This window comes from Molossus molossus, unplaced genomic scaffold (assembly GCF_014108415.1).
Source record: "Molossus molossus isolate mMolMol1 unplaced genomic scaffold, mMolMol1.p scaffold_m16_p_18, whole genome shotgun sequence".
Lineage (NCBI taxonomy): Eukaryota > Metazoa > Chordata > Mammalia > Chiroptera > Molossidae > Molossus > Molossus molossus.
This window is the reverse complement of record NW_023425353.1, coordinates 52,260,763-52,287,737: the sequence shown is the minus strand read 5'-3', so window position 1 is coordinate 52,287,737 and position 26,975 is coordinate 52,260,763. Positions and strand designations below refer to the sequence as shown.

Genomic DNA, 26,975 nt, shown 5'->3' with positions numbered 1-26,975 from the left:
TTTCCCCTTTGCTGTGAAAGAATTCAAGGAAGTGAAGAAAATATGCTCGAAATTAAATGTCACTTGAATGCTGTTATAATTAGTTGATCCTCAGTAATTTTTCCCATTAGAAGAATTTTGTACAATAGGAGTGGTTACCACAAATGTATATTTCAAGTATTCTCCCCTTTCTCTTCAGCTTTTTAATTTGAGCTTCAGCAAGCCTACTATAAATGTTTGATACATGTTTTAAGAGGTTTTTAGGACCAGCTAATTATTTTTTCAATTTGGGGTTTTGTATTTTATTCTAAAATATTAATGGGACATTGCCCATGACTTATGTAAACTAGTTCTTTGTAGTTGGTACCCATGGAGCATTGGGGTGATCCACAGGCACTCAGTGTTCTACAGCAGATGGGTTTTCGAACGTGTGAGTTTGTATTTTAAATGTACCTTTTCTCTGAAGCAAACTGTTTTCAGTAATTAGAATGATTACTTTTAATTGACCTTTTGTTCTTAAAGTTAGGGAAATGGTAAGGCTAGGTCTTCCCCCCCACAACAAACTTTAAGTCCATATAGTATTTGACTCTGCACCACGTACCCCTTCTACTACTCTAGTAACTAAAGGCCTCATTTTACTAATTTATGAATGACGATGATGACATTGGCTGATGTTTACTATGCGGCATATGTTTACCAGTCTCTTCTCATTTTATTCTCCAACAACCCAAAGAGGTAGTAAGGTAGTAATATTAAAATTTTAGGAACGAAAACACCGCAGTGTCGTCCTAGGCTACGTAGATCCTGAGTGGTAGAGCTCACATGTGAACTCAGGCCACTGACTTCGGAAACGGTGCTCCTGCCCCCTCCCCCACACTGGTTGGTAGGATTCGATCCTCCTGCTGCTGTTCCCGGCAGAGCCCTGTGGAAGCCTGTGGGTGGTCCAGGTGATTCTGCCCTGCGCTTCCCAGACCAGACTCCCTCTCTCCAGCCCATGGCTTGATCTCCCTGGCTGGACATATTCTTTCTAGCACTGCCTCTCCCTTTCCAGTCGCACGTTTTCTTCACGCCAGCTTGGGGCAGTCGATACTAAGAGTATGTGTGTGTGGACCTTCCCTAAAATCTTTGGGGAATTTCTGAATCCAACAAAGAATGTAGGGACAATCCAAGAGGTTGGTAAATATCCTAAAACCTAACGGCATGTTGGATGCCTGGGTGGGATCTGAGCCTCAGCACCTGGTCTTCCTGCTACACAGTCTCTGCTTAGGCACCACCCTGCGTATCAGGCAGGCGTTGGCTGAGGGGGCAGACACAAGGGAGCTCCCCTAGGGAGAGGGAGACCCTCATCCTCGAATAGAAACGGTTGCCCTTGACTCAGAATGTTCCGCAGATGGCATACTTGGCATTTCTAGTCGCTCCCTACAAATATTGAACTAAATATTTGGAGCAAAAAGCTGCCATGTTGTTCCTCAGCCTCCGTGATATGCTATTTTAAATTAGTGACAAGGATGAATGTTTGACGTTTAAGCACAAAACCTGGAAATTTGACACAGGCTGTGTTTTGGAAAGACCCCACTGGTTTCCCGTGGTGACGGTCTGCTGCCTTCCGTCTCTTTCTGTCCTGGTGCCTGGTGACCCGTGGGATTTCCCAGGAGTGAGACTCTTCTGCTCAGCTTACCCTGAGGGAAGGTCTGCATGCGAAATACACCGTGAGGACCCCACAGTTAGTGGGAAATTACAGGTTTTTCAACTTGAATTTATTGCTGGTGAATTCAAATGACAGCCATTAAATAATGATCACGGGGTTACATGTCCATAGTGAAATCATTTGGCTTCTGGGTGGATTTCTTGATTTATTGCCATTTACAGCGATACTGTTCCAAGCAAAGGCGCCTGTTGCCAACACTGTTCTCGTCTCTAGTTTCTGACGGCTTCTCGTTCTACTCAGAATCTGGAAGTATTCCCCCCCTGCAGTCTTATAATTGCTGACCATATTAGGTTCTCCAGTAAGGATTTAATTATGTTTTGGGCTTCATCAGCACTTTTGATCCTATAGAAAATAAAGCGCAGGTGACCGCTTATGATTTTGTGCTCAGTGACTTTTTAACATTTTAAAAATCAGCAAGGCCTTCACCGATCAAGTATTACATGATATAAGGAAAGAAACGAACTGTGGCTACTCAGCTCCTGCTTGTCAGGCACTGTGCTAAGCATTTTACATTCATGATCTAATTTAATATTCGTGATGGCTTTTTTTATATATAAAGTATAGGTATACTTTTTAAAAATATTTTTTCTTTATTGAGAGAGAGAGGAAGGGAGAGGGAGAGAGAGATAGAAACATCGATTGGCCACCTCCTGCATGTCCTCCACTGGGGATTTGGCCCACAACCTAGGCATGTGTCCTGACTGGGAATTGAACCAGGGACCTCTTGGTGGATGGGTCGATGCTCAACCACTGAGTCACACTGGCCAGGCTTCATGATGGCTTTTAAGGGTCAATATTATAATTTCTGTTTTTAAAGATTAGGAAATTGATGCTTAATAAGAAAGCTTAAATAACTCTCACGAGGTCACATAGCCAGAACCTAATGGAGCTTGGTTGGGGGAGGGGGGTACAGCTTGTCTGCCTGGCTTCAAAGCCCAGTGAAAATCTGCCTTTTTGGGGGTTGGAATAAGCCTCCCAAACAACCAAAATGTATTTTAGTAGACTCTTAACGCTTTGGCAAAGCTACTGTCATTAAAGGATTAAAGAAATAGCTTTTTTCCCCTTCCACACTTCAAGTAAAGAGATTGGGGCTAAAAGTAGATGATTGCTATATTTCATTGTGATCAGGGTATATGTAATTCCTAGACCACAGATTTCTTCAGTTACCTAAGGTTATTTTAAAGCAATACACTGCTCCCCAACTTGATCTGTATTCCTATTAATTATATTCAAGTTCAGACCCAGAGAACCATTACAGGCTACTGTGGCATTGCAGGGGAATGTAGGATTTTGATTTCTACCCTGGCTCCCACCTTGCTCCCCAACCTTCTGGCAATGTCTAAAATTACAGACCATTAACACTGAACAGTTTTTAGAACTGTGACTGTTCCCTAAGGCGGGAGACTAAGCCTGCTTTGAGCATCCGGATCCTCCGGGTTCCTGTGCACTGCTGCGTGTCTGTCTTCCCCACTCCCGCCTGGGCGTCAAGTCCTTCGCTCTCAGAATAGCCTCCCAGGATGAAGTCAGCTCCCACTGATCCTTCTCCTCCGGCATTTCCCGGCCGTGCTGCCAAATGAGCACCTTGTTGTGCATTTCGTGTGTGTGTGTGTGTGTGTGTGTGTGTGTTTCTGTCCCAGTGTCTGTGCATCTTACATCCCTAGCGATACCGTAAGCAGCTACGGTGAAACACATCTCACATTTCCCCTTGTAGATACTCCCTTAGGCACGAGGTAGGCATTTAGTAAATATCTGATCCGTCACATACAGAACTGGCATGAATCCAGCGTATCCTCAAACTGCCTTTTCTCAGGTTGAAATGAGCTCTCAGGGCATTTAGAATAGAATTTTCTGGAGAATTAAAAAAATTTTTTTGTATAGGTAATACATTCACATGGTTCAAAACGAAAGAATATAAAAATAAGCTCTGCAGTGAAAAATCTCCTGCCCCTTCTGCTCCTGCTCTGTCATCCTCTGTTTCTCCACAAATAAGTATCAGCCTTTTTAGCTTTGTGTGCAGCCTCTTAGAGTATTTTTTTTTTTTTGTATTTTAAACAAAGGACAATAAAAAGACTCATTTTCCACGTGTTGATGCTACTTTGCATTCTATAGAATAGTTCTGCACCTTACTTTTTTCGCTTAAGTGTATAGTTGTAGCTATTTTTCCCCAGGCCCACTCAGAGACCTTTCTTGTGATTCTTACAGCTGGGCAGTATTCCATTATGTAGGTGTGTAATCTTTTATGTAACCCGCCCCGTACCGATGGACGTTTGGGTTGTTTCTCATCCTATGCCTTCAACATAATGGGGATATATGCCGTTTCACTGGGTACCAAGTGGCATTGCGGACCCCAGGGGAGTGTGACTGTAACTGCGGCAGGTACTGCTGCATTGTCCTCATCACAGGTTTTCGCCACCTTATGCTTCCGCAAAGCTGTTTCTCTCTCTCTCTCTTTTTTATCCTCACCCAAGGACACTTTTGCATTCATCTTCAGATAGAGCGGGAGGGAGAGAGGGAGGAAGAGAGAAAGAAACAACGACGTGAGAGAGAGACTTTGAGTGGCTGCCACCCACATGACCCCAACCGGGGCCGGGGATAAACTGCAACCGAGGTATGTGCCCTTAGCGGGAATCAAACCCAGGACTCTCCAGTCCACGGGCTGATGTTCTAATCACTGAGCCAAACAGGCCAGGGTGACATCTTTTCCTAGTTGAATGGTTTGTTGTCCTTATCACTTCCCAGGAATTCTATTCCTAATTATAAATTAGAATGATGAGCCTGTTGTCTGTGAAACAAGTTGAAAATATGTTTCTTAGTGTATCATGTGGCTTTTTTGATGGCAGGAGTAAGTCTGTAAAATGTTTGTTTTCCATGTAGAAGTGTTCAGTTTTTGAGGTAATCAAACTTGTTGAGGTTTTCTTTTGTGGCTTTTGCCTTTGGAAGTGTTAGACCTTTACTATCCCAAGGCTACACGTTTTCTTCTAGTGCTTTTAATTTTTTTTCTTATCTCTTTGATCCATTTGATGGTCTGTGATCTGAGAGATGAATCCAACTTTGTTTTTCAGATGGCTGCCCAGTTATCTCAATATCTCATTTAAAAAGTTCATCTCTACGAAGTTGAGATGCCATCTTCACTGTACACTAAGTTGTTATTTGGATTATACATTACCGTAGGATAAAATATAAGCACAGCACTAACACATGGGGGTTAATTGGTGGATAACTTAGTACATTCATCTATGCAACAAACTTTTATTAAGTACTTAATAAATTAATCATTATGTGCCAGGTCTTGTGGATATAACGATGAGTTTGAAAGACTATCTTAAGAAATTAGCTGGACAATGAATATGATCTCAGTGCAGTGGAATAAGAGCAGCGGAGAGACTGAGACAGACAGAGAAGCTTCATGTAGCAGAGAACCCTGAGCTGAGTCTTGAACTTCACCTGAAGTTTGCCGGCCAGGAGGGGAAGGACAGTCTAGGAGGGGGAGCTAGTAAGTACAGAGGCAGAGATCCAGGAGAGTCCATGGTGTTCGGGGGACCCAAAGTAGCTCTTCGTGGCCAGAGTGTGGGGCACAGTTGGGGATGACATCAGAAGGCTAGTTTGTATAAACTGTCTCTTAGGTGAGTGAGTGTGGGATGTGGGCATGTGGGGTGATACCATCGCATGCCTTCATTTCTCCAAACAGATGAAGGGACAGATGAAGAGGTCCAGAATCAATGGAAGCCAACACTTAGCTTGTTTGCAGGTTGGTTGTTGAGTTTTGACACCTGTTGCTTATTCTAGACTACTCCGAGCTCCCGAAGCCGAAGTCTCACTTTGCTCCCCCATGGAACACCCAATTCTGCGTCTCCCTGTAGCCAGAGACACCTCGGTGTGGGGGCCCCCGGTGTTGTCACAATCACGCATCACAAGTCGCCTGCAGCTGCCCGAAGAGCCAAGAGTCAGTATTCCGGCCAGCTTCACGAAGTCAGAGAGGTAGGCTTTGCTCTCCTACTAGGTTAAATGGTCCATGGGAGTTGAGGGCTGTGACTGTTTCTCTGCCAACTTCTCTTCCTTTGTACCATCTTGATAACGGAGAGGACCAGCAGCAAACGTCCCATCCACACAGCCATGACAGTCCCTCCTGGTTTAAAAAAAAATAAGATTTCTGTGTTTGCTAGGTAAAGCGAGTTGTGAGGAGGCTTCTGTCGGAGCTCAGGAAGCCGAGAAAGCAAGCCCACAGAAATGTGCATGTGCGCAGAAGTACAGTCAGCATCTCCTTGCTCATAGCAAAGAATAGACAGCACAAAGTCGTGGGCAGCTAGGAAATAACTGAGGGTGTTTGAGACTCAGGACATGTTGGGCCTAGAGCTGATTTCCCCTCTTTTCTGCCCAGCTTCTCTTCATGAAGGGCTTATCTCCTCTACCTTCACAGACACACTCCAAGGGGAGCTTTGGGTAGTGAAGGGAACACTGTCCTTGGAATCAGAAGACGCCATTGTTTGAGAGCAGCTCTTTTAACTGCCTTGAACCTGAGTTCCTGCATCTGTAAAATGGGGATAACCCAGTCTGTATCAACCTCTCATGGGAGATGCGAGGCTCACTTGCGATCATGCGCATGAAATCCCTGCAACTGGGAGTGCGTTGTGAACACATGTGGGGTGTGTTTTGTTTTACTCTGATGCACTGGGAAGTCCTCAGCTTGGGGATCCTAGATCCTCAGGATCCATATCATCCTTTGCAACTGTTATCAAGAACAGACTATATAAAATAAACGATATTGGTATTGGTTGCCTAACTTCTGTTGAGTGCAGAGGCTTTTTGCCTGCAGCTGAATTGTGTATGGACCAGCTTGTCCTCTTGGAGAAGTGGCCTGTCCTCTGTGTCAAGAAGGCGAATGGTCCTCCCAGGATAGGGTCTTGCTGCTGCTCGAGTGAGCGTGCATCTTATTCTTTAGATGTCACGAGCCACGTAGCATTGGTCCGATGGTGGCCCAGGAAAGAAAATCTGAAATCTTCTGACTCAAATTTCTAGATGCAAATAAAAGACGTTTATTTTTTATTTTTTTAATAGATTTGCATGTGCACATCCTCTTTATTGCCTAAATTAGAAAAGGTGCAGTCATATGCTCTCTTTGAAATAGCAACCCGGATGTTAAAAAGTAAAAAGTGTTTGGCCATGAGTTTAGTTTTGCTCCACTGGGTGATGTGAGGAATGGTGGTGCATATGTACATGTTGCTTTTCATTTTTCTTAGCACCTTTTCAAAAAACTATTATGGAAAAACTTTGAAGAGACACAAAGTAAGACCGGAAGAATGGTACCCATCACCCAACTCAACACTTTCAACTTTCTGTTCTTGTTTTACCTGTTTCCCCTACCACTTGGTTGTTGTTAGAGTCTTAAGATCTTAAATGTTTTATCATTTTTAACATTGCCAGTAAATGCTTCAATATTTATCTGAAGATAAAGACTTCAAAAAATAAACTTAACCACAATACCATCATATCACTGTTATGGAAACCTCATTACAGATATTTTTTTTGCAAGTACTTTAGAGACTTAAAAAAGAAAGGAAAAGGAAATTTGAAAGTTCTTGGTATTTTGAGAATCCTTTTAAGTCTATTATAAGGAACCGCTGATAGATTTACTATTGTAGTGATGATAGGAGGCTTCCTATGTGTGAAGAAAAATGGGGTGCTTGTGTTTAGTGAGCAGTGGCCTAAATAAAAGTTGAGGTATGCATTCTTGATTCAATATAATGCCCCTGATTTTTTTCCATCTGTTTTTTAAAAAGTCTAGTTTTTAAAAGAATAAAAGTATGTTCTTTGTGTATATGTGTGTACAATGTTACTTATATAAAGTATATAAAGCAAGTATACATTGCAAAAGAAGTCTAAAGAAAATCAGAATTACCCATAATCCTCCTTTCCTTCAGATGACCACTGTTAATATTTCAGTGAATTCACTTCTGGGTTATTTTTCCTTCTGTATTAGTTACATATATAGATATGGAAAAGATTATATACTATCTAAACTTTGTAAATAATTACATATATGCTGCTTTTTTGTTTTTTTCTTCATTTTCCATCTTTTGGGTAGGGGGATTATTGTAATTTCCCAAAGAGTCTCATTGAATGAAAAATAATTAGGCAGAGTGTTTTTATAGCCATTTAGATTTTTTTTTTGTACTCCTGGGCAAGAGAATTTCTTTTCAGGTGATTGCTTTTGGCTATCGATGGCCTTTCTTGCTGAAAATTAATTTTAAGTGAGCTTGTTGAGAAGAATGTGCAAACGTTGGCAATTGAGAGGATTGGAGGAAGAGTTGAAAGTTTTGATTCTCAGGCGTCATGTCCAGCTTCGCTCTGATTGGAGAAGGGCAGCTGTTTTGTGACATCTGTCATTTCATGATGTGGACAAGACCACCTTGAGAACTATCTGAGCAAGTTTTATTCATACCGGAAGGTTCAGCAGTTAAAAAGTATATTAATTCAGAGTGTACAGGCCTCTGCTGTTGGGTTTCTCTTATTTATGTATCAAATAACTAGAGGAAAATGGAGTAGCGGTTCCAGTTACAGGGAAGATAAACTTAGGACCATTGAAGCAATGGAGAAAAGCATCATACAGGAGACAGATGTGCCTGACTTTCTGAAGAATAAAAGAAAAATAGCCTAGCCAAAGGCAATAGAATAAATTTTAAATGGAATGCCATAGCATGGGTAAAAATAATGGATCTGTTTAAAAGATTAAATGGTTATCATCCAAAATAGAAGGAACTGAAATACCAAAGGTCAGTACCCAAAGTCCCCCCAGGAAGTGGTCAGGACGGGTGAGTTTAGGGAATTGGAGGCTCAGTACTATGGTGAGGCGAACAGGAACATATCCTCTCTAGCAAAAAAGAAACATTAAGGCTACTTCATCTTAGATTAGCAGAAATACTGATACTCTGGTTTTGATTGGGGTATTAATAAATGTTGACAGTGTTGTACGTTGTCTTTTTGCTACAGTCTGGTGATAAATAACAAGACTTAAACACAAAGCAAAGCCGCGTATTACCATTGACTCAGAAATTCTGCATTGGGAACTATATCCTAAGGACATAGTCCATTGAATAGAGGGTAGGAGGAAGAAAGTTCATTTGGGGAAAACGCTTCATAATACTAAATGCTACTTACCTGGCAGGGGAGATACCATGGTCACGAAGGTGGTTTTCCCAGGATGAGGCTTGTCCATTGCACTCTGATGTGCTGACCTCTGCGATCTCCCCAAATGTGGGAAACTGCACAATTTCTGGTAGTGGGGGACTGCATTTAATAAAAGAAAAAAAAAAGAAAAAAAGATACTAAATAGACTCAATACACAACTCATGGGAATGACTAAATAAACAATCATACACTTAACCTACTGAATTACTGTATATCAGCTGAAGCTAGAAGCCCATGTTACTGTGTGGGCATGTATAAGTGAAATAAGATCAGGATACAGTGTGATATACACACATTGGACCCTGTGTCCATCTTAATAAAGTTCAGAAGTAATTTAAAACAGTGGTTCTAGAATTTTGGATTTTTTTTTTTTTTAACAAACTAAAATATAGACTTTTGCGAGCAACAGAAATGTTGCAGATTTTTTATTTGGCCCAGCAAGGACATTATTTATATATTTATTTTCCTCACCCGAGGACATTTTTGTGTTATCTTCAGTCAGAGTGGGAGGGAGAGAGGGAGGAAGAGAGAGAAACATGGACTGGCTGCCACCCGCACGACCCCAACCGGGGCAGGGACAAACCGCAACTGAGGTACGTGCCCTTGGTGGGAAACGAACCCAGGACTCTCTGGTCCACGGGCTGACAGTTTAACTGCTGAGCCAAACTGGTCAGGGCATAAGGACATTTTTAAAGTGCAGCTCACATTTAATGTCCCGTCTCTTCCACCAAAGCAATATAATCTCAGAATAAAGAGCCATTGATTGCATGGAATAAATTTATTTTTATAAAATAATACTGTATTTTCCTTATTTTAATATTTTATCTTGGATGAAGAGACTTTATCATGGATTGATCATGGCCTATGAATCTGTGTTTTTAAATCACAGATTACCAATGATTTTTAAATATACTTTTATTTTCTTATCCTCACCCAAGGACATTTTTTTGTTTTTTGTTCACATAGAATGGGAGGGAGAGAGAGAAAGAGAGAAACATCGATGTGAAAGGAACACATCGAGTGGATGCCACCTGCGCAACCCAACCAGGGCCGGGGACAAACTGCAACCGAGGTACGTGCCCTTAGCGGGAACCGAGGTACGTGCCCTTAGCGGGAACCAAACACGGGTCTCTCTGGACCGCAGGCTGATGCTCTAACCGCTGAGCCAAACCAGCCAGGGCAAATATACTTTTTAAAATTGATATTTTTAGAGAGGGAGGAAGGGAGAGAAAGGTAGAAACATAGATGTGAGAGAGGAACATCGATTGGCTGCCTCCTGCACGCCCCCTACTGGGGATCGAGCCCGAAACCTGGGCATGTGTCCTGACTGGGAATTGAACCAGGACCTCTCAGTTCATGGGGCAGCGCTCAATCCACTGAGCCACACTGGCCAGGCTACCACTGATTTTTAACTTCAGGATGACTGTCGATGCAACCCGTCTTCTCCATTGCCAGGTTTTCTTTCTAGTTCACGCCTTACTGTATCTCCAGGAAGCCACTCTTCGAAATGAAAGCATTTTATCACATCACCCTTACTCCCTGCTGTTCACAGGATAAAGGCTGACCTCTTCAGCATGGCCAAGGAGGCCTTTCGTCTGTCTTCTACTTCTCTTGCCTCCTGTCCTCGTCATTCCTCCTTGTCCCCACTGTGCACTGTCCATCTGTCTGTTTGGGAGGTACATTGCCCAGTAGGACTTTCTGCCGTGATGGGAATGTTCTATAACTTTGCTGGCCACTAGGTTAGTGGGTCTAATGAGCTCTTAAAATGTGCTAGTCTGAATTGAGATGTCTTGTAGATATAAATGTGCACTGGATTTCAAAAACTTAGTACAAAAAAGGTAAAATAGTTCATTAATAATGTGTGTTTTTTTTTTATCCTCACCCGAGGACATTTTTCCAGTTTTTTGTTCAGATAGAGTGGGAGGGAGAGAGAGGGAGAGAGAGAGAGAGGAAGAGAGAGAGAGAGAAACATCGACGTGAAAGGGACACATTGAGTGGTTGCCACCCATACAACCAACCAGGGCCGGGAACAAACTGCAACCGAGGTACATGCCCTTAGCGGGAACTGAACCCGGGTCTCTCTGGACCACAGGCCGATGCTCTAACTGCTAAGTCAAACCGGCCAGGGCTCATTAATAATGTTTTATAATACTCATTACATGTGGAAATGAAAATATTTTCTATAAGTTGGGTTAAATTAAATACATTAATATTAATGTTGCTTGTTTCTCTTACCTTTTTAATTATGCCTATAGAAAATTTAACATTATGTGTGCACCTTCCATTTGCAGCTTGTATTATATTTCTCTTGGATAGCCCTGCTCTAGACTGTGAACTTGCTTACTCAGTGATTCCGTTCTGCAGGTGCTAACTGAGCACCTACTATGTGCCAGACACTGGATTTTTTTTTTTTTTTTTAATGTTGAAAGCCATGTCTTATTTATCTTTGCATCTGCTACCCCTAATACAATTGCTGGACATGTTGGGTGAACTCATTGATTTAAGGGCCCATTTTCTAGTAGTTAGAACTCTTTAGAAATGGAAGGTGAAGGCATTCAAGGGTTGCTTAGGAATTCTCTGGGGTGGATAGAGTGAGGGGAAACCTAGTGAAAGTTGAGTCAGAGGGTCTCCTCTGACTGCCCATTGATGGGTGGACATCTGAATGACTATGTGAGGGGGTGGGGGAAGGATGATAGTGTGAGCCTCTGAATGTGCTGTCGGAATTGATTTATAAATGGAATCTAATATTTTTTAAAAAAAATTAATCCGACCCTTTAGCTGTTAAGTATGTGCTGATTGAAATGTATGGTATTCACTTGTATTTTAACTTTCATACTTTTAATTACATTATAGCAGGTTTTAATGTGGCTTAGATGAATTTAAATGGACACAAGTTCAGTTGGTACAAGTGCAGTGTGATTTTTATAAAATTCTTGGTTGCTAGCTGCTTTTTGAAAAAACACAACCCTTAATACATGTCGTATTCATAATGTATGAGTGTGTGTACAAACCTGCACACACACAAGGGAAAGGGCAGGTGTTTCTTCTTTTCCCAATTCCTCATTACTGTCCCCAGAAGTGACAACTGAGCTGTTCTGTGTGTTTGCAAGCATGACACCATGTGCATGTTCGTGTATGTGCACAGAGCTATGGGTATGTATGGGACTATTTCTGATCTACAGTTGGTTTTATTTTAACTATTTTCTTCCTTGAATTAGAGTTAAGAAAATTCTCGAAAGAGAGTACCTACTAAATTTTTTCTGTAAATGTAAATATGTTCATAGGCATGGGCATAACAGATATTTGAAAAATAGAATGCACTTTGTGGAGCCCAGGTTCTTGTGGCTTTGGCTGAATATGTTTTTCATTTGAAACTTAAAAAAAAACAAAACAACACAATTAAAAAAATTTTTTTCCCCTTTTTATTGATTTTTAGAGAGAGAGGAAGTGAAGAGATAGAAATATCGATGAGAGAGAACATCGATTGGCCGCCTCCTACGTGCCCCCCACTGGGGATTTGGCCCACAATCTGGGCATATGTCTTGACCAGGAATCAAACTGGCAACCACTGAGCCACACCAGCCAGACAATAACAACATAATTTAATAGGGAGACTTGGTCTGGATTCTGTGCTTGATGAGGGAAAAGGTCATGCTGTTGCATTGCAGTGGGGGTATGCGAGGCATAAATTTAGATTTAATTAAACTTTCCACTAGAATTTATTGACAAATAGGAATTATCCTTCTATTAAACTTTTTTTTATTAGTTTGCTTCCAGGCACATACCCTTTTGAAGAGAGAGCTGTTTGCTGCACTGGTTTACTCTGGGGTAGATGAGCTGTATCGAGGCTGTGTAATTTAATACGGTTTTAAATCTTTCACGGGCTGTAATATGTGGAGGAGAAGCTCCTTCCCCAGCTCTGTGGATTTATGCGTGCTTCTTTATGTAATTGTACTGTCATATTTACTTAATACACATACAAAGGAAGTGCTGTAATGAAGTTGCCGTCTGTATAAGTGATATTCTCCTGCTTCAGGATGATTTGGGCTGATCCTGGTGCATCAGAACGTAGTGATGCCGGGCTGGAAACTGATTCACGTGCAGCCTTTGCTACGGAAGCTGTAACTAAAACACCTCCCTAAGGAATTTTATTAGCGGATCCAGTTTAAGGTGGTCAATCTGGGCAGCAGTGGACACAGGCCATCCCATCACCAGAGAAACCGTGTTTAGGGTATAAAGTGGGTTTTTCCTTTGTGTGAACAGCATGTTGACTTCTGGAAATGTCCTACGTTAATTCTCCTGTGCACTTTTGGGATACATGATGACAAGGAACCCTAGCATGTATTTTTGGTAGCAGTTTGCCATCTCTTCAAATGAATCTGCTCTAGGCTTCTGTTTTCAAAGTTACAATGTGGAGTTGGTCAATATCAGTGCTTTCCAAATGTTTTAAAGCAGTGGGGTGTTATTTTGTAATAAAAATATAGGTCCTCAACTATATAAAGGCAGGTAAAAGTAGTATCTGTTAGTGCAGATTTGCTTCAGAAGGTAAAATGGGCATTCGTTGATTATGAAGCAAGTTGACTTGGGATGGTGAGTATTTAAGATCACCGCTGCAAGCCCTTACCAGCCTCTGAGTCCCAACAATCTGAAGCAAACATTCGTGTGATCGTGGGTTTGGATCTCGTATTGGTGTCCTCGAGCTGCTACAAAGAGCACACAGACTGGGTCACTTCAACAACTTGAATATATTCTCTCACAAGTCTGGAGGCCGGTAGGGGAAGCCAAGGTGTTGCAAGGTTGGTTCCCGCTGGAGGCTTGGAGGGAGAAGTGTTCATGCCTCTTTCCTAGCTTCTGGTACAGCCGGCGATCCTTGGCATTCCTTGGTTAGCAGACGCATCGGCCCAGTTTCTGGCTCTTTGTCATATGGCCTGCTCCCCATGCGTCTCTGCCTCTGTCTCTCCCTTTATAAGGCCTTAGATATTGGATTTAGGACCCACCTTGGTCCAGTAGGACCTCATCTTAACTAATTACAGCTGCAAACAGCCCATCTCCAACTACGGTCACATTCTGAAGTTCTGGTAGACTTGAAATTTGAGGAACACTGTTCAACTCAATGCAGACTTATACAAAGTTAAGTTCTTTCATGCAAAATGCTTGAAGAATATTCTTCCATCTTTTTACTTCATGGTGATGATTTAGTACAAAGAGCCACCGTGTGTTCCGAGCCCTTGGGTGTGTTCCAAGCCCTTGGGTGTGTTCCCGAGCCCTTGGGTGTTGTGTTCCAAGCCCTTGGGTATGTTTTTCAGTGTGGAAAGCCTGGCATGACACCACAGCGGACCTGACCACACTGTTGGGCTCCCAGGAGTCGGTCAAGTCCAGGTGGAGTTTGTCAAGTCACCTTGCCTCTGGGGTTCTCGCTTGTGCCCTCTAACCTTTGTCGTAAGGTGACATGGGAAGGTTTGAGGGCAGATTGACTGACAGGGCCAGGCTATGACAGAAATTCTGGCTCTGGCTTATTGAAGCTAGTGCATTCTTGCTTTGTCGTTGATCCTTCACCTGGACAGTGGAGAGCAGGATGTATACACACCCCTAAGAGGAGCTCCCACTTGTTGAATGCTAACGTGTGTCTTCCTGAATCCTGACACAGTGAAGTAGGGTTCATGCCCACTCTGCAGATGGGAAGACTGATGTCGCGAGGGGGCAAGGCACGTGCTCGAGCTGGTGAAGATGACAGGCAGCGGTGGCAGAACTGGAGGCGTGGAGGTCTCAGCTAGAGCCCTGGTTCCCGTCCGGGTGCACAGCAAGCCGACTGCAGGTGTTCCTGTCGCCTCCCACAGCCTGGAAACGCTGCTTCCATTTCGACGTGGTGACAGGGCAGCGTAGTGCCCGTGGCGTCTGGTGTAGTCTGGGCCTCAGATATCTTACTGACATGTAATTTCTAGGTTATAGTTGGTGTTAAAGGCAACAGGAAGTTTTAATTTTTGTAGCTTTGGATTATATTAAACACTCTGTCCCATGTGTCATTTTGTAGAGAAAAATCTCCGTCTTTATAGTTATAAATAACTACAGGGCTAGGTGGACACCCGTGGGAGGGACTGGGCCCATAAGTTGCTGTGTGACCTTGAATGTCACTTGACCTTTGCCCCCATCTGCAAAATGAAGTTTCCTGGTTGTCACCAGCTCAAAGATGCTTTGGTTGTCTTTAAATCAGAAGTTGACGTCACAGTGAAAAGGACATGATGGGATTTATTTCTGAAGGTTATTCTTCCCTCCATTGACTTTCTTTCTTTCTTTGATTATTACTTTGTCCACTGCAAGGATATAATCTTAAAATAGGTCTGTGAGGAAACATTTCTGGATTTTTATTTTCCAGAGATTCCTTGTATAATTTATTCCTTACACTGGAGAGATTTCAATGTAAGACATGACATGATTTATGCGCGTTGTCCAGTAGGGAGGAAATAAGAATCATAAAAATAAACAAAAACTTATGCCCTGTATTTTTTTTTTTTTAATCCTCACCCGAGGACATTTTTTGATATTTTGTTCAGATAGAGTGGGAGGGAGAGAGAGAGAAACATCGACGTGAAAGGGACACCTCGAGTAGTTGCCACCCGCACAACCCAACCAGGGCCGGGGACAAACTGCAACTGAGGTACGTGCCCTTAGCGGGAACCGAACCAGGGTTCTGGGGACCGCAGGCCGACGCTCTAACCGCTGAGCCAAACCGGCCAGGGCATGCCCTGTATTTTTGGAGAAAAAAAAAAACCTCTTATTATTTTACTACACATTTTTATCTCCAACATAGAAATAATTGTCCCTCTGACATGCTGCTGGGGAAATCACGTCTTCTTTTCTCCACTTGGATAACCGTGTCAGTGTACCGCCAGCCTACACTGGTTAGGGCCAGAACCCCCCCCCCCCCTACCGCTCAGAAGATGGGATGACGGAGTGACAGTTCTCACCGCCAGACACGACCTCCGTGCGGCGTGTTACCGAGAATTTACTAACATTTGGGCACATAAATCATAGCAGTAATACTTCATAATTACACGGCGCCTTTCATTTGAGAGTCTGAAAAGGATTTATAGCCCAACGTGTGAGATGTGACAGCTGTATTAAACTCTGTGTGTGGAATATATTGAAAGAGATAATTCAAGAGCCAGACTGGACGTGGGGACGGTGCCTCCAGCCCCGCCTGGGGGAGCCTGGCTGGACTGTGTCGGTTGTAACAACCCGGCCTCTGGGGATCTGCAGCTGCTTACTTTTGTTCAGGGATAACTTCCATGCTAACTCTGTTTCTTTAAACAAACTAGTTTTGAATTGCTAATAAGTACACAGGAGACCAGATTAGAAGGTACACATGCATCCATAGAGATATGTGCTGGCCATATGTTAACAAAGGTCCTTCTGACACCTCTCTCCCTGCCTCCTGACCAAAGCCCACCTTTTGTTCTGGCTTCTCGCATGTTCTATATATGTGCTGGCACATACATGTTTATAGGTACCTGTATGTATCTGTATATTATTTTCCTTTAAATAGTCTTATTTTTTTAAAAACTGCAGTACCTCATACACATCGGTATGTCCTTACATCTTTTTATGAACTTTGCTTCTTTCATCTGGAAATGGCTCTTTATCGATACATACAAGAACAGGCTTTTTATTTTGGATGTCGATAGGGTGCTCTGTTGTGTGCATAAACCATGGCATCTTCAAGACTCCTCTCCAGGCCAGAGTCCTGTGCGTGATCCTTCAGGTCTGAGCACAGGCGGTTACAAAGGCTTCCCCACGCCGGGAAAGCTGCCCTCCCTCCCTGACTCGTGCACAGCCAAGGACGCGGGCCAGCCATGCTTGTCCACACGTCTGCCATCCCAGCCCCGGCACCCCCATTCCCAGGCCTCCTTAGGAAAGGTTGTGGCCGAGGCCCTTCCCAGGCACCTCTGTCGAGCTCCCCTTGTCAGAGGAGGGGGCTTGCAGACACTTTTCTCCGCTCTGACTCAGTGCTTAGTACTTTTCCGTTCTTAGCCTTCCCCTCTCCCTCTGCAGGGAGAGGATTCCCCCCAGTGTGGCCCAGTGGTTAGGGCCTCGGCCCATGCACCTGAGTCATGGGCTCCATTCCCATTCATGGGCATGTACCTGGGTTGCAGGTTCGATCCCCAGCCCCAGTTGGGGTGTGGGAGGCAACCAATTGATGTATCATTGGGCTCTCTCTCTCTCTCTCTTCCCCCCTCTGTCCCTCCCTCCTTTCCAGTCTCTCTAAAAATCAATGAAAAAAATGTCATTGGGTGGGGATTAACCAAAAAAAAAAAAACCAAAATACCACAGCTGCCACCACCATATCGGTTTTATAAAAATTGGATTGCATTGCCTTGGTCGGTTTGGCTTAGCAGTTAGAGCATTGGCCTGAAGACTGAAGGGTCGTGGGTTTGGTTCCTGGTCAAGGGCATGTACCTGGGTTGCAGGTTCAATCCCTGGCCCCAGTCAGGGCCGTGCAGGAGGCAACTAATGGATATGTCTCGCTCACATTGATGTTTCTCTCTGTCTCTCCCTTCCTCTCTTTCACTGTATCTAAAAATCAGTGGAAAAATATCCTCAGGTGAGGATTAACAACAACAACAAAATTAGGACTGCATTAAATGTGTACATGTTACTTAGGAATTGACATGTGAATGATATCCTTTTTAAGAATAGGGGCATAGCCCTGACCAGTTTGGCTCAGCGGTTAGAGCATCAGCCTGCGGTCCGGAGAGACCCGCGTTCGGTTCCCGCTAATGGCACGTACCTCGGTTGCAGTTTGTCCCTGACCCTGGTTGGTCATAAGGGAGGCCACTCGATGTGTCCCTTCACGTCGATGTTTCTCTCTCTCTCTCTCTCTCTCTGTTCTTCTCTCTCCCTCCCACTCTATCTGAACAAAAAAAACAAAGGAAAAATGTCCTCGGGTGAGAATAAAAAAAACAAAAAAGATAGGGGCATAATTATTCACCTTTCAACTCACTCCAGTGTTCTTTTGTGCACCTCGAGAGCATTTTGAAGCAGATAGAACCTGCATAGTCTCTTAATTGCTAAATATTTTGTCCCTTTTATTGCTATTGCAAATTGGATTTTTCCATTATATTTTCTACCTGATTGGGCGACTTAATTGGGTGGCTTGTAAACAAGGGAGGCTCTTGCTTTCTGTGGGTTGAATTTATTCCCAGAAATCTAAATAGATTCGGTTATTGTTTGTTATAGTTTCTCTGTTGATTTCCTTGGGTTTTCAGGTATAAAAATCTTACCAGTTGCAAATAGTGATAATTTATCTCCTCCTCCTTGATTTTTATCAAATTTTTTCTAATAATTGTTTTGACTAGTATATCTAAAACAATTTTTTTTTTTTTTATCCTCACCTGAGGACATTTTTTCACTTTTTGTTCAGATAGAGTGGGAGGGAGAGAGAGGAACAGAGAGAGAGAAACATCGACGTGAAAGGGACACATCGAGTGGCTGCCTCCCACACGACCCAACCAGGGCCGGGGACAAACTGCAACCGAGGTACATGCCCTTAGCGGGAACCGAACCCGGGTCTCTCAGGACCGCAGGCCGACGCTCTAACCACTGAGCCAAAACGGCCAGGGCCAAAACAATTTTAAATAGTGCTGGCTATTGTGATCCTTTCTTGCCTTAGTCCTAATTTTGCTAAAAAAGCTTCTAGTATCCCCATTAAGCATGAAATAATATATGTATTATATATTTATATATACATAATGTGTATGTACATAATGTATATGTGTTATATGTTTATATTATACATAATGTATATGTGTTATATATTTATATATACATAATGTATATGTATTATATAATGTAATATAAGATATGTAAACCATGTTTTTAGAAATTTAGGAGAGAGATTAATTCATTCATTGATAAATATTATTGAAGATCTGTTATGTTCCATGCAGGATTCTAGTTCTGGGAATACTGTGGGAAATGAAACCGAGACAAAACATTTGTTTACAAGAAGCTCAAAGTCTAGCGGAACAGACAGGGACAGAAATCAAAGAATTAATAAGTGTCAGGTTCTATGAAGTAAAGTGAGGAGAGGAGTAGAGAATAATGTGAATGTAGGATGATCAGAAAGGGATTTAGAATTGTTTCAAGTGCCTTTTTATCAGCCCTATCTATTTTCTTTTTATTGAATTTGAAATGTTGGATACACTAGCGGTCTTCTGAACCCTGCCCCCTCCCCCAGCCCTCGTCTCCAGCATTTGTCCCTGGCCCAGGGACTCCAAGGAAAACCCAGTGATTGATTTGCCCTCTGTGTCCACTGGTAGTATTTGCCTGTTCTCATATTATTTCCAGGACACTGATTGTTTAAGAAATGAACTGAATTTGTTAGAGAGCAGGGTAATTTATCACCTTGGATAGAGATACTGTTGCTAAGGCAACTGGCTACATTCTGGGACCACAGTCTGCAGACACAACACCTGACAAGATCTCGGGGTGCCTGCGAGCTCCCCCATCCTTGTTACTGCAGGCCTGGCAGCTTCTGTGCTCTTCCCCTTTTCGCTCTCTAGTGGCTGCTGAAATGTCTGCCTTCGCCTCTTCTCCCGGCCCCCCCTCCAGGCTCCCGTCGAAGCCGCTGGAGCGACGGGCGTAAAATGGGAATGACTTTAGTCCTGCAGGGCGGTTCAGAAGCTTGGCTCTTTCCTTCCACCCAAGACGGGTCACCGCTGGGTTCCAGGTGACCAGTCTCGGGGGAGACTCAGGGTCATCGTAGCTAGGAGCTCAGTTGACCAGACTGGGATGGAAATGTGGACTGTGGCAACTTCGTCATGCTGTGCAGTTCCCCCGTCCTCTGGTGTGGTTTTGCTAATTGAGGTATGCTGACATATAATAGGCTGTTAGTTTCGTGGGCACAACATTTCAATATGTGTAAATATCTCAAGGTGATCACAACAGTAAGTCTAATTAATATGTCATCACATAGTTACAAATTTTTTTTTCTTGTGATGAGAACTTTTAAGATTTACTCTCTTAGCAACTTTTTTTTTTTTTATCCTCACTCAAGGACATTTTTCCATTTTTTGTTCAGATAGAGTGGGAGGGAGAGAGAAGGAGAAGAGAGAGAGAGAAACATCGACGTGAAAGGGACACATTGAGTGGCTGCCTCCCGCACAGCCCTGCCCCAACCAGGGCCGGGGAAAAACCCTCACCGAGGTACGTGCCCTTAGTGGGAACTGAACCCGGGTCTCTCTGGACCGCAGGCCAATGCTCTACTGCTGAGCCAAACCAGCCAGGGCTCTTAGCAACTTTTTAATGTGCAATACATGCTGTACATTACATCCCCATGACTCATTTATTTCATAACCGGGAGTTGGTACCTTTGACCCCCTTCACCCATTCCCACCCCCACTCCCTACCTCTGGCAGTCAGCAATTCTTGTCTGTCTTGATGAGCTTGGTTCTTTTTTACAATTAGATTCCACATACATGTGAGATTATGTGCTCTTTGCCTTTCTGTTTCACTGGACATAATGCCCTGTGTGTTAGTCTTTATACAAAAAGATAATGTTACTAATGCATCATTATATCATGGCCCATCATCTGTATTCTAATTCTTTTTGTTGTTGTTTCTTATTCCTCACCCGAGGAGGATAGCTTATCTGTTGATTTTTTAGAGAGAGTGGAAGGAAGGAAGGGAGGGAGGGAGAGAGAAACATCAATGTGAGGGAGACATGTTGTCAATCGGTTGCCTCCTGAATGTGCCCCAGATGGGGCCGGATATCGAACCTGCAACCCAGGTACGTGCCCTTGACTGGGAATCAAACCTGCCACCCTTTGGTCAGTGGGCCAGCGCTCTAACCACTGAGACACCGGCCAGGGCTGTGCTCTAATTCTTAAATTATTTCTTATACAGTCCTCTGTGCTTCTTTCTCCCTCGAGGCGTTTGGTTTTCAATTTGGCCAAACCATGTCTCACCACCTCTACCACTGAGCTCTGTTCCATGACTCTGTTATCTTGCCTCATAACCGTCCTTGCTTCTGTCATTGGCCCCCACCCTGTGTTTTCCACATAGCTGCCAGAGTGAACCCTTTAACAGCCATGTCGGACTCTGTGACTGTCAAACGCTCCAGTGGGTCGCCACTATACTTCTACAAAACCCCAAATCTTACCCATGACCCGCAGGCTCGAGAAGACAGGTCCCGCCCTAGCTTTGTCTCTGACCTCATTTCTCAGACCACTTCCTGGATTCCAGCCACCTGGTTGCCTGCTGTTCCCTGTACATGCCAGGACACCCCCATTTCGGGGCCTTTGTACTCACCTTCCCCCCGCTCAGCCACCACATGCTTCACCTCTTCACTTCCTCCTGAATGTGCCTTTCCTGACCACTCTATAAGGTAGCACTGCTCCCCTCCCCTGCCCCCATCCCTTTGTCCCCTTGCCTACGACCCCGTTGTCGTCTGACATCATATTATGTTTTCCTTGCTCATTGTTTGTGTCCCGCACTGGAACGTAAAACTTCATGGAGAGCAGGGTCTGTCTCTGGCTTTGTCGCAGCTGCACCTCGAAGGTGGCTCAGTAAATGTTTCCGAGAGAATGAATGACCCTGGCAATTTCTTCTGGGCTCCCAGCTAAGAAGGAAGGGGGGGGATACTAATGAAGAATGGTCACGCGGACTTTTTTTCAATCATGCATTTGAGTTCAGTCTTTCAGGAAGAGATTTTGGGGGGCTGGCTTCAGGGGGCTGTGAACATTTTTGGTCAAGTAGGACAATGCTGGATTGGACACCGGTCCTGACCGACTGCTGGCAGAGCCTGGTGTAAGTGTGGGAGTGGGGGCTTCTGCCAGGGGCTCTAGGAAGGGCTGAAGGACCAAGGTGGGGGTGGGGGGCTTTCCTGTCCTCCACCCCAGCATCTCAGACAGTATCTCATCCTTCCTGGAGGAAGTGGTAAGTGGTGCGTTGGCTGTTTGTGGCTAAGCATTCGGGCTCTAGGGCTCTACGCCAGACCGCCCAGCTCCGCCCTGTGTTTGCTCTTCACCGTACCTTGGTGTTCAGTGTGCGTTGCTGCTCTTTGTGTCTGACCCATAGAAGCCAGAAGGCTCCATTTGTCATTTGGGCCTGCATGGGAGAGAAACCTCATTCATTCGTTGTTTCCAAGTATGTAACTAAAAGCAAGTATGACAACACTGGTGACAGTGGGAGAATGAGAAAAGCAAGGCAATTTATGGTCACCTTGACCAGTTTTCCTTCAGCTCATAATAAGTCATCTCCTCTGCTTAGCACCGTGAGCACCGGATGAGCGCTCCGTAGACGTGGGGACTGGAGAGCAGCCCAGGGAAGCGTCGCTGTGTGTAGTTGGTCCTTTGGCGCCGAGTCGGGCAGTTCAGCATCATGTGTGAGGAGAGTGCAGATTCCTAGAAAGAGTTAACACGTAATGTCTTCGCTGGTGGTGAAGGAGGTCTCTAAATACCTCGCAGGAATCGCATGCACAGTTCATTTTCAAAGAAAATAGAAACCCATGCTGATTCATTTAAAATCTGAGCACAAGATAGGTCTTTAAGCTGACACGGAGACAGCAGACCCTGAACACCTTTTGGATTCAATACTAATAATAATAATGAATTCTGTGAATGATGTCAAAGACCAGAAGGAAAGTGAGGCGTGATAATGAGGACATAAAAGTCATTAGGCAGTAAGATGCTTCCTTGGGGGTAGGGGTGCTTGTTGGAGTTAAAATCTGAATCATTTTTACTGAGCAGATGCTCAGAATGATCCTTGAAACAGCCCAAATAAATTGTAGACCAAAGCCGATTTTGTAGCTGTGAAAGGGAAGTCTTATTAAAGTTGAATGAATGATCTCTGAGACAGCTTCGTTTGTGAAGCTTCATTTAGATCACTAATGTTGCTCTTTATTGCTGTTGGTGGTCAGTGCTTTCTGTGTTTCATGAAGCGCCTTGGGTGGGCGCCGTTGTTATGTCTACTCTGGTGTGGCGGTGGTTGGCTGGGAAGATGGCAGGTCATTTTGGAGGAGGTCATTTTGCTTGTTAAAGTGAAGAGCTTCCGATGTTTATTCTGTTTCTCTTTCCTAATGTGTGCCTGCTAGTTGGTGGATCACACTCTGCTTTCTTTTGCTCACTGAGATGACATCACTTTGTTTTCCTTAGAGGCTGGATCGTGTGCTAGTTTAAGAACTTGAACTTGTGCCCTGGCCAGTTTGGCTCAGTGGTTAGAGCGTCAACCTGCGGTCCAGAGAAAAAACTTGAACTTGTCAGCCAGACTGGCTTCGCATCTCTGCTGTTGATTTGCTGAGTAACCTTATGTAGGGTTTTTAATCTCTTCCTGCCTCATTTTCCTAGTCTGTAAAATGGGGAGAATATCAGAATTATCATCAGGATTAAAACTACCGTTATGTTCATAAATTAGGTTTATAGCCCTTGAACTAAAATAAATATCCATGATTCATGCTGATATAAATAACTACTTGAACAAATTAATGAACGGGAGAAGGAACAGCTTTTCCTGACAGTAGAATTCCAATTGCGAAGTGGAAAAACAATGAGAGAAATAGATGTCCACTGGGCAAACAGCATAAAAATAATTGTAGACAAGAACCATCCATGGATGCTTCCTTGGGGGTGTCCATGGATATTCCAATTAGTAAGTGAAGGTATGATGAGAAATAAGATGTTTGTGTCTAGGGGTATCTTTCCACACGACACCTCTTCATTACAAACAGAAAAGAGTACTTTACAGTGGGGAAACCCAGCAGACAACACCATTACCAAGCGACCAAGGCTGCCATCACCAGCAATACATCGTGATGAATCGTGTACCCTAAATCTGGTGCATTGAGAAAGCACAACATTCTGTGGTATTCTCGCCAAAAATGCATATAACCTCAACTGAATCATTAGAAAACAAGAGGGACGTTTAGAAAATAACTGGCCTGAACTTTTCTAATGTGTCACAGATCAGAGCAGATGAAGACGACATGGTAGCTAAATGCAATAAGGGATCCTGGAACAGAAAAACAAAACTTAGTCAGAAAACTGGTTAAATGCAAACAAGCGATGTAGGTTTGGGTAATAGAATCGCATAGGTGTGAATTTCCTAGTTTTGGCCGTTGTACAGCTCTTATGTAAGGTGTTAACCTTAGCGGAAGCTCTGTGAACGGTAGGCAGAAATTCTCTGTACAGTTTTGCACCTCTCCTCTCAGTTTTGAATATTTCAAATTACAATGTTTTCAAAAAATCCATTATGCACGTGAAGTACTTGGCAGGGTGTCTGCAACGTGGTCTGTGCCCGGTGCAGATCACTGATGATTGCCACCGCCATTACTTTTGGTTTGGAGGAAGGTGGTTACCGACGTTGCTGGTTCTGCGAGGGGATTAGCTGGTTCTGTAGCATGTGAGAAGGTGCTCTGCTGTTATGTCATAGGGTCCACGTTGCACTGAGCTTACCAGGTTGCTGAGACTTGTCATTTGGATTTCTCTCTTCTCCCAGAGATTAGTTTCCATTGACTGTTTCCGTTGGCTAGAGTGTAATTGGAGACAGCACAGTACAAGAAATCTCCAAGTGAAATGTTGCTGCTTCCTTGTCATGGACCAGCATGCTCATTGACTGACCTGGACTTTTACTGAGGGTATTAAGGACAGCAGAGCATATGTGAGGACGTTCCATTTTAGAAGCATCTGTGGTTTCTAGACGAGAGTGCAGGGCATGTGTCATCACCGTGGTTCAAGGTAGTGTGAGAAGTTGGATGATCCCTAAGGTTATTTTCTGCTCAGAGCCTTTTGCCCTTCTGCCCTTTGATTGACCAGATTGAACCCAGGCAGAGAGTACTTTTTAAAATGCATCTTTTGCTTGTGAGTTTTTGGAGCTGTTGCCTAGGATGTGTGTGATTTGGAGCAAGCAGCTTACGTTCTGAGCCTTCGTTTTCGTTATCTGTTGACGGAGGTTGATACATGTTTTTCGCCATCACTTCTGCAGTGCTCACCACGTACCAGACCGTGTGTACTTATTCATCTTCCCCAATGGCTCCGGGAGCCACACTTCATTATGATCATTTTACAAATAGATACTAGAGGCACAGAGAGGGAAGTAACTCATTCAAGGTCAGGTGGATTATAAATGTGGAGCTGGAATTCAAACCAGCTTGTTGACTTCTAAGCCCACACTCTTTTTTCGTTGTTGTTAATCCTCACCTGAGGATTTTTTCTATTGATTTTTAGGGAGAGTGTAAGAAAGGGAAGGAAGGGGGGAAGAGAGAGAGAGAGAGAAAGAGAGAGAAAGAAACATCGATATGAGAGTCACACATTAATCAGTTGCCTCCCACACGTGCCCTGACCAGGGCCGGGGATTGAACCTGCAACCCAGGTACATGCCCTTGACCAGGAATCCAGCATCAGACCCTTTGGTGCGCAGGCTGATGCTCTAACCACTGAGCACACCAGACAGCGCAAAGCCCACACTCTGTATCATGGCTGCCTCTCAGTCCTCTGCTATCTCTTGGCATGTCTGAAAATCAGGCCCAGAGGGTGAAAATGCCTGGCAGTCATGCCCACAGGAAGAATCAGGTGAGATCAAGTGATGGAAGGGCCGTGTATGTAAAAGACCTACTGACATCAGCCTTAGAGTGACAGTTCTCTGTGATTCGGACTCAAACAGTATACAAGATGTGAAAAACCGTTTTCCACCATTAAATAAAAATTTACGTTAAAGGTGTGCCTAGTTGGAACTAAGTGTGGCAGTTGGGGGGTGGGGCTTAGATTAGCACGGTCCCATAGAAATATAATGCAAGTCACACATATATTTAAATTTTTTCTATTGGCCACATTAAAAGTAGTAAGACATAGGTAAAATAATTTTATTGAACGCTTTTCAAAACTGTAACTTCAGTGATCAGTATTTAAAAACTATAATGCGATGTTACATTCTTTTTTCATAGGAAGTTTTCGGAATTCAGTGTGCATTTTACACACATTGCATACGTCTCAATTGGGAGTAGCCACATTTAGTGTGCTTAGTGGCTGCATGTGGCCAGAGGGTACGTACTGTATTGGATAGCCTTTATTGGTAGATAAATATATGAAGACAGCCTTGCAGGCAGTCTTTTGGGCCGAAACCCACAGTCTGGAACAATTTAAGTATAAACCGATCATCGTTATTCCAGTTTACATCGCAGACTATGAATGTATGTGGATTCCAGGTTGAGAGGAGTAGAAAGAACCATAGTTGTTTTATTTAACACATACCTACCCCTCCCCATTTTATACATGAAGGTGTTAGGGAGGAAAAATAATTTTCCCTCTACCCTCCTGAATTCTTGGCTGATACCCCTGTAATAAGACAGATTGATAGGAGAAAAACAGAAGTGTAATTAATATGTATACCTCATGTACACATGGGAGTTCCCCAGGGGAAAATGAGTAACTCAAAGAGGTGGCTTAGAGCTCTGGTTCATAGAGCACCTTTGACAGGGAACAATAAATTTGCAGAAAGATGGCAGGACAACGGAAAGCAGTTTCAGGGTTCCAAGGAAGGAGAGAAAAACTAGTTAGTACAGCTTGGCCAGTGTGGCTCAGTGGTTGAGCCTCGACCCATGCACCAAGAGGTCACCAGTTCAATACCTGGTCAGGACACATGCCTAGGTTGTGGGCCTGATCCCCAGTGGGGGACTTGCAGGAGGTGGCCAATCAATGTTCTCTCTCATCGATGTTTCTATCTCTCTCCCCTCTCACTCCCTGTCTCTCTCAAATCAATAAAGAGAAAATAATTTAAAAAATAAAATTAAAATTAAAATCTTAAAAAAAAAAAAGCTAGTTAGTACAGTTTGTTACAGATTCTTCTGGGGCCAGTGAAGTTAGACAGGGCCTAAAGTTGTCTCCGGGGATTAACCTTTGTCCTTCCTGGTGGGGGGGGAACTTTGTAAATTATGTCTTGCTTTAGGGTCAATAGGGGGAGGGCAGAGCGCTTTCCTTGTGTCTGCTTCTCAGTTGCCTTCAGCTCAAAATAATTCTTAGGCTGAGTGGCATATTTTGGGGTGGCATAATCTCTTCCCCTTCAAAGGCATGGGTGCTCAGGAAGATGTCTAGGGTCACACAGAGTTCCCGGCATT

The 26,975-nt window shown here is 43.7% G+C and overlaps 1 protein-coding gene and 1 pseudogene across 2 annotated transcripts in view; both read left to right on the top strand.

Annotated features, from left to right (window-relative positions):
* Positions 1-26,975, top strand: part of OSBPL10 (oxysterol binding protein like 10) — a 249,856-nt gene that overhangs the window by 125,200 nt on the left and 97,681 nt on the right. The window contains exon 4 of one of the 2 annotated variants that reach the window (XM_036267080.1): positions 5,474-5,665. The exons of the other annotated variant lie outside the window; for it this stretch is intronic. Coding sequence (XP_036122973.1) covers positions 5,474-5,665 — 192 coding nt within the window. The remainder of the gene's footprint in view (positions 1-5,473; positions 5,666-26,975) is intronic. 2 annotated transcript variants of the gene reach the window in all.
* On the top strand, positions 8,835-8,980 carry LOC118633638 (annotated as a pseudogene).